At 31.6% G+C, this 10,392-nt stretch overlaps 1 protein-coding gene and 1 long non-coding RNA gene across 7 annotated transcripts; one reads left to right on the top strand and one right to left on the bottom strand.

Annotated features, from left to right (window-relative positions):
- Positions 1-376: 376 nt before the first annotated feature.
- Positions 377-8,794, bottom strand: LOC110659105 (uncharacterized). Of its 6 annotated transcripts, none has more exons than XR_009146944.1 (4): positions 8,536-8,794; positions 4,784-5,729; positions 3,986-4,424; positions 377-692 (listed from the first exon to the last, which is right to left on the bottom strand). It is a non-coding gene; the product is annotated as an uncharacterized LOC110659105 (long non-coding RNA). The 6 variants fall into 6 exon arrangements; XR_009146943.1 differs by lacking the exon at positions 377-692 and having other exon boundaries at positions 3,637-4,424; positions 4,784-5,485; positions 5,596-5,674; XR_009146942.1 differs by lacking the exon at positions 377-692 and having other exon boundaries at positions 3,637-4,424; positions 4,784-5,485; positions 5,596-5,729.
- LOC110659104 (myb-related protein 2) lies at positions 5,247-8,167 on the top strand. The gene is given in 7 exon segments (XM_021816956.2): positions 5,247-5,457; positions 5,547-5,623; positions 6,102-6,159; positions 6,243-6,327; positions 6,414-6,483; positions 7,063-7,793; positions 7,795-8,167. Coding segments are annotated over 7 exon segments (1,257 nt in total). The 3' UTR covers positions 7,820-8,167.
- Positions 8,795-10,392: the final 1,598 nt, after the last annotated feature.

The raw sequence follows: 10,392 nt of genomic DNA on the forward strand, positions 1-10,392 counted from the left end.
CGGTCCGGCCCATAGGTTGGGTCGTGACATTAACTACTTTTCAATTTGAAATAATTTAATCACTGAAATTTTATTTTATTAATAAAATAGTCCCTTCTGTTGTATGGAATTGGAATCTACTTTTCTGCCAAAAAGCAGGCACACGCACATGTACAAGAAAAGAATTATGCTATGCGTTCCTGGAAATTCTATTCTTATATTTGGAGATATCAACACTTGATCATGGAACCTACTTCACTGTGCATCGCAGTGAGCCCTAATTTGATGCTGCCTGGAGGGAACAAAGGTCCCAAGAACACTGACCTTTATGGAATCTGAAACTGTTAGGTATGTATATGAGAGAGTATGTGTTTGATTTAAGGGTATGAATAATGAGTTATGCTACATGTGAGCTATTCAGATTCCTTTGCATTCCGAGTAAATAATCTTAAAATATTTTCCAACAAAATCAAACACTAACTGATAAAAGAGAAAAACTTCTAAACTTATTAATTGAACTAACCTATTGGGTAATCTCAATTTTTTTTTAATCAGATCAAATTTGAATAGCAAGTTATAATAAACTTTATTATACTCCATTGATTAATTAGTGTGTTGATGACTCTCATACATAAATAATACACCAACATTATACAAATAGCATTGTTGCATCATCATTAGCACCATGGGTTCACAGCATGGAGGAACATTTCCTAAAAGGTAAAAAAAAAAAGTTCTTAAGTTAGTGGTTTTAAAGAAATATTCTTGAAAAAGTAAAGGGAAAATGAAAAGTACAGTTTGGTTAATTTTAGTTTCAATAATAAAAAGATTTGATTTCAGAAAAAAAAAAAAAATCTTAAACCAAATAAAATAGAACAATAATTGTATTAAAAAAAAAAGTCCAAATTGCTCCACCAAAAAGCAGCATATTCATCTTCACTTATCACAATCCTTTCTTCACTATGATATCAGATCATATCAGGTGATTATTCGTTTCCTCTTAAGTTGCTATAAATAACTTAAATTATCAGAGGACAGGGAGAAGACATGGGAGGCTGCATCTGCAGGAAGTAATCCTACCTTAATTAGGTGGCTCAGCCTTCATTACCTATCCATTTTCGAATCATATTCTTTGCAAATCATGATTTCTATATATGAAAATTTGTTACACATGGAAACAAATCTTGCTAACTTTTCATTTTAAATGTATGGTATCTATAGGACTATATTTACTATTATATCTTCGAGAAAATCACAGATTTCAGTTTCGATCAAGTTCAGGTTCAATGAAGGAAGAAACAATAACCAGCTCTCATCCCCAATTTTTGGATGATTTGAGCCCATAAAACTGTTGAACAATTGCAAACCCAAACAAAGCCTTGGCCAACCCTAACTATAGCAGGCGTGTTAGAGAATAAAACCTAGTTCACTTAGCAGGGATTAATGTCTAATAAAGCATGAGGGGACAAAAATCATAGAACTTGATTTTCAAGTGGGATAGAAAACAACACAGGAAAGGGGATAAGAAGCCTAGAAGCAGAATGCTAGTTGCAGTTTTGACAGCCTATTAGTGGCAGAACTCAGAAGAGAGTTGCAAAAATGGTACCTATGCAAACTACATCTCAAATAAACCAAAGCAATCTCTAAACAGGGCAAATATTCTCAACTTATAAGGACACAACACTAATCATGAATGTCTGAAGGGCATCTGACTATATTAAGCTAAAGAGGGAAAGAAAAGATGGGTGGGAACCCATTTTTTGTGGCTTTGAGTAGAGAGGAATAACAAAATTCTTGACTTGAGAATGACTCATTGGCCTTAGTTTGAGTTAGATTCTAACATTCCAATTCTTAGAATCTATAACAGCTTTTCTTCCACTGCTATATATTTTTTCCCACAAGGAATACATTCCGTGGTCATTTCTCACTTTCTATTTCATCTGGTGCCATGGCATGTGTGGTCCAAAAAATGCAACCAATGAATGTTTAACACGTCTCATTGCTTATGATTGACTAGTCCTTAGCATGATTCTCTAATATATGATGTTTTTCTCTTTTCAGAGCTCCCTTTCATCCTCAAAGTAAAATTATTATAACAAAGAATCCATAAAAGGAAATGTAAGTACAAGGAAGAACAAAAATCCAAGTCCTCAATTCCAAAGTGAAGAATATCAACCACAGAGAGAGGAAGGTGATAACAGAAAGTAAAATGTTAAGTATTCTCTTGTATTGTACCAAAAAAAAATGCACACACACACACACACACACACAAAGAGAGAGAGAGAGAGAGAGAGAGAGAGAGAGAGCCCTTGTCAAGAAGAAACAGAAATAAGGGCATTACATCAAAGGAAAGGTAAGTACTTTACATGTACCATTGCCAATATCTTGAGTCCTTGGGAGACATGAAATGAAAGTTAAAACACCCATGTTTATTCTATTTATGGCTAGGCATACACACTTTCGAATGTCCATCACAACTCATCAGCAATTTTATATAGTGCAAAATATGATGAAACATGAAGTATTTAACTTAAATTAGTTTCTGATGAAGTAAATCATACATGTGACAGAAAACAACTAATGACTTTTTAACACAGTACCAACCCAATTAAACAAGGTTTACCTTAATGGATTCCTACATTTTAAATTCTTTAGTTATACAGGGGTAAGCATAGAAAATAGCAGCTTTTAGTTACTGATATGACATTGAATATTTCATACATGATATTCCTGTCATGGAAAGATCAAAAATTAAAGTTAACCAATTTGCTTGGCTTATGCAAATGTATACAGTCACTTGTTATATCTTTAGCTTAGCAGTTTACAATATCATCATGACTCTAGCAGAATTCACAAGTGGTCACATTTGTTTCATTTATCACTAGTAATTTAATTTTGCAACTTGCAAGGTACCCTATCATGCCTCTTGCAATTTATTCCTATCCACATGCCAGTAAACTATTTAGGAATTCCACTTTAATACTTTACCTAGAGGTTTTTTCATAGATTTTCCCGAACTGCATAAAATATCCTGACAAATCAGAATCAAATTTATCTTCCTAAAAGGCCAATTGGAACTAAGATTTTGTTCAAGGAATGGGATTTTTTTCCCTGCTCGACCCTTTAATGAACTTTTATAATTTCTATGAATTTTGGCAATGGTTGTTTAAGACGTTTCTCGAGCCTCAATAAACAGGAACATGCAAATCGAATATGTCCTTATTTGTCAACAAATATTATGTATCATGAGGTTTAATGTAAGTTGGAAGATTGTTTTCTCCATTGCTTAATTGAAGAATTTATTCTGCATTAGCTGTTGATCATATAGATAATATTCTTTGTATTTTAAATAGGTAGAGTATAATTCCTGATGATCACCTCAAGAACAGATCCTTCATTGAAATTCAATACAACAGCATAAGCATCAAGATCATGCAGTTAACACATGCTTGACTTTTGGTAATGCAAATCCAAAAAATATGTTATTTTACACCATTCCAACATAGCACTTCATAATGTATGAAGTAGAAGATATATCTAATCTCCTAGAGGCTAACAAAGGTCTAATAATTAGCACAAGCAGCACAATTTTTAGTCAACTGAACATCATGCAGGGACTCTATTGTATTGTACCCATACATGAAGATGGGGTCTGTAAATTCGAATGTGTATTCATTAAAAAATATTCAGATGTACAAGTCAATGTGAGACTCTATGTGTGTTCGCATATCTGCATGATGCATTATATTCCACATATCTTCCCTGCAAAGCCATGCAAAATTATATGGTGCCTATGGTGCATATATTCTACATATCTTCTGAGCAAATCCATGCAAAATTATAGAAAACAACAATAATGAGCTCATCTGTTCATACAGTCATTCAATGAGAAGTTATAAATATAGCAATGCTTAAGAAGTCTTGATTAAAAAAAATTAAAAAAAAAAGAATCAAAATAACATAAAACAATAATCAAGTAGCGAAATATGAGTGTATAGATTCATACAAGAGAATCTGGCCAATGGAGGCAGGAGTCGTGGGCAGGTAGTCATTTCCAGGGCAAGAATTGTCTTTTCCTTAATCAAATGTAAGTATGGAAGCAAGTACAATCCTTCTCTTTTCTTTTCATTGGGTCCCAGATGCTTAGGTTTCGTCGGTGCAGAGCTGGCTGTCTTATTCCAATTGATGATGAAAAAGAATTGGGCCCATTCTATTTTATACTATGTGGGCTGAATAAGTACCAAACTTACTGAAGGAGACAAAAGAGAATGTATTCCTTATTCCATTCGTTGCCTTCAAACAATGTCCAAGGACAAGCATCTTTCAACCTTTTTTTTTTTCCCTTTTCTTGTTTTGTATCTTATTCCAAAGTTTCCAGGTGCACCAGTCAACAGAATCTTCTTCTAAATCCTCCAAATATAACCAGTTAAAACAACCCATCTGCCCTGTGGTATAGTTAACGTTCAATTAAAGCCCAATTATATAATATGATTTGTTTCACTAGTACATTGACAACTGAAAAAACATCTGAGACCAGGGAGAGGAACAGATATATAATAAATCAGAGAATCTTCCATGAGAATGAGAGGGCGGAGGTCTTAACACTAGAGATAGTGGATTCCCATAATCCAAGTCAGAAAAATTCCTCTTATATCCTGGAATAAGATTCTTGCTTTTGCTAGATGGACAAATCCAAATGCATAAAATCTAAAAAACACAGGTGGATCGATACTGGTATCTAATGCAAACTGTGAATGTGTTTGGAGAGTTAATGTGCAGAAGAAATTAAATAGGTAGCACTTACAATAGAAATTGGAGTTAGAAGAGAGGCCCCACAGCTAAACAAAGTAAGAAGCAATCTCTCTTTTCAAGTCACTGTGAATATTGGATTGGGTCGGATTGGGTCAGGTTTTCCATCAACCCCATCCAAGATTCTGTGCCTCACCGACCTTCCTTGCCCCAGTTGGCTTTATAAAAAGCCACCTTCAGATCTTTGGTTTGTGAGCATCAAACAAAGGAGAGAAGAAATAGGCAAGGGAAGTTGAGAAAATTTTGCTTAGAAGTATTAGGACATCGAATTTTCCCTGAAGAACATTGCATGATCAAGTTCAACATTTTAGGGAGTAAAAGATTGGATCAAGAGAGCACAAAAAAAAAAAAAAAAAACAAGGCATCAGGTAAAAACACCACTGATCTTAACAACAATAGTTACACTTTTACTGCTTCCATTTCAAGTTAAACTTGAATTGGGATTTTAATAGATAGAGATGTATCATCATCATCAACACCAAGGAAAGAGCATCCACTCCTCTGCGAGAATGCCAATCCCCCCCGATAGGCATTTATTCCTGCAAGGTGGGAATGGTCCTGGAGATTCTGGACTTGTCCTCTCAACTGATGCAAAGCCTCGACTAAAATGGACACCAGATCTCCACGAACGGTTCATAGAAGCAGTCAATCAGCTTGGAGGAGCGGACAGTGAGTATACTAGAAAAACTTAAAAATCCTAAATTAAAGTAAATAATAGTAAGTTCCGCATATTCAACCATTGTTCTTTTTCCTTGCAGAAGCTACTCCAAAAGCAGTTATGAAACTTATGGGGATTCCAGGACTTACCTTGTATCATCTAAAGAGTCATCTACAGGTAAATTGTACACCTTCTACAGAATCTACTTGGAAATATTATCAATACCAGCTGATAGAGCTTTCAAAAGTTTTTGTCAGATTCAAGTCCCATAATATTTGGTAATCTAGCCAATCATGTAACAAAATAAATAAATAACGGAAATTTGTCCTTTCCATTATAGGATAGGAAGCAATATAGCCGGGTGATTTCACTGTTTCTGTAATTTTATAATGTACACGATGTCTCATTTTCTATTACTGTTAGAAAAAGGGAAAACATTAAACAAGAGGCAGCCAAATCTTGTGCCTTGAAGTGTAATTAGTAATTAGTAAGAAGCCAAGAAGCCTGAGCATCAAAGAGCCAAAGATGCAAATATCATTCAAGAATACTCTTTCCTTTTAATAATTTCATTAGATAATGTGAGGGTAGTTCGGTGTTGATTTATTAGTTTTATATTCACACGTATAAAGTTCTAACTCCTGCTTTGTGTCCACAGAAGTACAGGCTCAGCAAGAATCTTCATGGACAAGCTATTTGCAGGAGCAGCAAAATTGGTAAGGAAGAGTGCAATGTCAAAAAGTTAAAATGTTTTCAAAAATTCACTGGTTAACACTAAAATATAACTCACTTGGTACAGGTGCTAATGCTGTGGAAGGTGATATAATGTCTGAAGCAAATGTTACTCATATAAACAATATAAGCATTGGATCCCAAACAAACAAGTATGCAGACTTGAACTGATTTATGTTCATTCATTTACTTTCTCACATTGCAAAACATTTTAATGATTATGCTTATTTAAATACAGAAGCTTACACATCAGTGAAGCACTGCAAATGCAAATAGAAGTGCAGAGAAGACTACAAGAGCAACTTGAGGTACAGTGCTTACTGCTTAAAATGCTGACAATAAAATAAGAGGCAGCCCATTTCAACATATTAGAAGTGCTGGTAAAAACCTTCATTAACCATGATGGGGGGGGGGGGGGGGTGTGGGGGGGCGGGGGTGGTTTGTGGGGGGGTGGTGTTGGGTGGGTGGGGGGTTGTGGAAATAAGCCAATTATTCATTATGAATGATTTCCCACTCTTCCCAAATGTTAAAAGCACAATAACATAATTCTCAGAAACATAGCTGAGTTGAAGTGTAGCTGCTTATATGCTTTTTCATTTAAAATGAAGAAAGCTACTATATCCACATGGTAATCCCCTAAGAACCATTAAATTCATAAATCAAAAACAAAGTATAGTCACGCATGCAACAAAGGTGGGAGTAGATTAAGCAGTGCACAAGTTTCATTTCCTTAGAACAACACAAAAAACTAGGTATTTTCAGGCACACAACTTTTTCCATCACCTATTTCGTTACTATGTTTTCTTATCAGTTAATTCGACATCATTGATGTATCTCTGTGGTATAGGATTTAGCCACATTCTGAAAATTTTTCTGGACTGAACCAGGTACAACGACATTTGCAGCTTCGCATAGAGGCTCAAGGAAAATACCTACAAGCTGTGCTAGAGAAAGCACAGGAAACTCTTGGAAGGCAGAATTTAGGTACTGTGGGACTTGAAGCTGCCAAAGTTCAACTGTCTGAACTAGTGTCCAAAGTATCCACTCAATGCCTGAATTCAGCATTTTCAGAGCTGAAAGAACTGCAGGGTCTCTGTCCCCAGCAAATGCAAACAACTCCACCTACAGATTGTTCAATGGACAGCTGCCTGACCTCCTGTGAAGGGTCCCAAAAGGAACAAGACATACACAATACTGGAATAAGGGTTAGACCCTATAATGGTAATGCTCTCCTGGAGTCAAAGGAAATGGCAGAAGATCACATGCTGCATCCAACTGAATTCAAGTGGGATGAAAACCTAAAAGATAACAAAATGTTCCTTTCCCCAGTGGGAAACACTACAGAAAAGAGAATTTTTTCTGCAGAAAGATGCTCCAGTGATTTATCCATGAGAGTTGGACTCCAAGAAGAAAGCGGCAATACAAGTAGTAGCTTTGCTGAGGGAAGATATAAGGGAAGGAATGATGATGACAATTTTCCTGACCAGACTAACAAGAGGACAGATTCACTTAAGCTACAGAATGAGAATATTTCACCAGGACATAGACCGTCTTACTTTGCAACAAAACTAGATCTCAATTCCCACGATGAAATTGATGCGGCTTCAAGTTGCAAACAACTTGAATGGTTTTAGCTGGAACTGAGATGGTTTACTGGAAGATAATGGTTAATTAGACAATTTCAGAAGATGAGGCATCTTATTCTGAATTTACATCAGAGCAGAAGGAAGGCCAACAGGACGACCTTCCGTGTGCTTGTCCAAGCCAAGCCAAGCCACCAGGAAACAATCAATTCAATCTCAATGAAATAAGTTGGACCAACAGAAGTAGAGTGCATTTAGAACCATATAGCGTAAATGGATTCAAAATGTGTACTCTGCTATCTTATATATCATAAGAGTTAGAGAATTAACAGCCCTAAAAAAATTTGCAGCCAGCTACTCAAATACTTACTGCATAATCAAAAATTTCAAATTCAAATTGACCAAGTAATCCTAGTTCATTATTCATAAAACAAATACTCAGCTTACGGGCCTTAATTCTATGCACTACTTGAAATTTCTTCTCTCTTATTAATTTCGGAAACACTGTTAACCACCAATTCAAAGACGTAGCAATTCAATCCATTTCATGTATGAGATAAAAATTGATCATTTTCCTCCCAATTACTCGGATAAACAGCTAAACTCCCAGCCTAAATGACAATTCACTTCCACATTCAATGCAATGCAGCCCCAAACAATAAAATTTCACACGGAACAGCAAACAGCCGGGAAAATACTTAATCAATTCACCAAAAAAAAAAAAAATCTTTTCTTGTCTATGATACATGGTAGTTCGAAAGTATAGAAGACGCGTACCGTTGGAAGTAAGCTGATGAAGCTGTGCCATGGATGAATGAGAAGCATAAAACGATGATCAAAACATTTAGAAATACTTATGCTTGCAAAAATATTAGACTAGTGCAGCTACATCTCTCAATTTGATCAAAGCCTTTATTTTTAGGAAGAACGAGGCTGTTGCGAGGAGGAATATTACAAAAATCCAGTGTGAAAATTTTTTAGTGTTTAATTGGATGATTATTTGTAGGAGAAATTACCATTTTTTCAAGTGGCATCATCACACACACAAAAAAAAAAAAAAAAAAAAAATATATATATATATATATATTTTTTTTTAATTTACAATTTATATAATTATCAAATTAGATATTAATTATAATAAATTATTATTCACTTATAATTGGAAAAAGATATAATTAATAAAATTAAAAAATAAAAAATTATTTAATAATAAAGTTCGATTTCCTGTTAATTTATAAACAAATAATTTTAATTATTGATAGATTTACTTTGGATGATTGAATAATTGATATCTAAATTAATATATAAAATATATTTTCTATTAATAGTATAAATGTTTAATATATTTATTAATAAGACATAATTATATTATTTTTTATAGAAATTAAGTTTTATATTTTTATTAATAATATATAAATTTAGAAATTATAAATTTCAATTATTTCGTTATAATTCATTAAAATATTTTATTTCAATTATGTTTAAAATTCTTAATTCTATTTTTATTTAATTTTATTAAATATAAAATTTTATAAGAAGTAACTATCTAAAATAAGAAATTAATAAATAAAAATTAATATTAACCTATCTATTAATTATAATTATATTTTTATTATTAAAATTTATTTTAAATTTATATAAATTTAAAATTTTTAATTCTAGAGTTTATATAAATTTAAAATTCTTAATCTATTTATAGTTAGCTTCAAATAAATATAAAATTTTATAAGAAGAAATTAATAAAAATATGGAATTAAAAAATAAAAATGAAAAATTATTTATCTATTTAATATTTATGACTAATATAAAAAAATAAATTTATGACTATAAATAAATAATTTATCGTCAATAATGTATCTTAAAAATAATAACATGCTAATACATATAAATTTATCGCTAATACTATTTAGCGATAAAAATATGTATCACTAATGATTTTAGTAATTAGTGCCTTCCAAACATTATCATCACTAATATTTCAACGGTAAAATATTTATCATTAAATCTTTTAAAATGTCAATTTCATAATATTTTATAATGTCTCTAATAATTTTTAGCGACAAAATATTTATCACTAAATATATAATAATTTCATTTTTTACAAAATAATTAATTTAAATTAAAATTTTAATATTAATTTAATAATAACTCTACTTATACTAAAAAAATATATTATAATTTATAATATAGTAATTCTATAAATATTATTAATTTATTAAAAATTATTTAATTTATTTTAATAAAATTAATAAGTATATATATAATTAAATAAAAATTTAGCATTAACTATATATTAAATTGAAGAATTTAATTTTTTAATCAAATTTAAGTAAATAAACCACATTATTAGTTATAAATTTATAGCTTTTTTTAATTATTTATATTGATAAAAATATAACTTTAATTAAACTTAAAATTTATTTTTTATATATAAACAAATTTTAATTATTTCATTTCTAATAAGACTAAAAATAAATAATTTTATATTTTCAAATTATTATTCAATATAATAAATTAAAAAATAGTTTACATTGAAAACTTCAATGAAATTATTATAATTACATTTTAATTTTGACTAATTTATGTAAATAGAATAAAACTAAACTAATTTAGGTAAGTAGAATATAATTAACA

Source organism: Hevea brasiliensis, unplaced genomic scaffold, assembly GCF_030052815.1.
Source record: "Hevea brasiliensis isolate MT/VB/25A 57/8 unplaced genomic scaffold, ASM3005281v1 Scaf5, whole genome shotgun sequence".
Classification (NCBI taxonomy): Eukaryota; Viridiplantae; Streptophyta; class Magnoliopsida; order Malpighiales; family Euphorbiaceae; genus Hevea; species Hevea brasiliensis.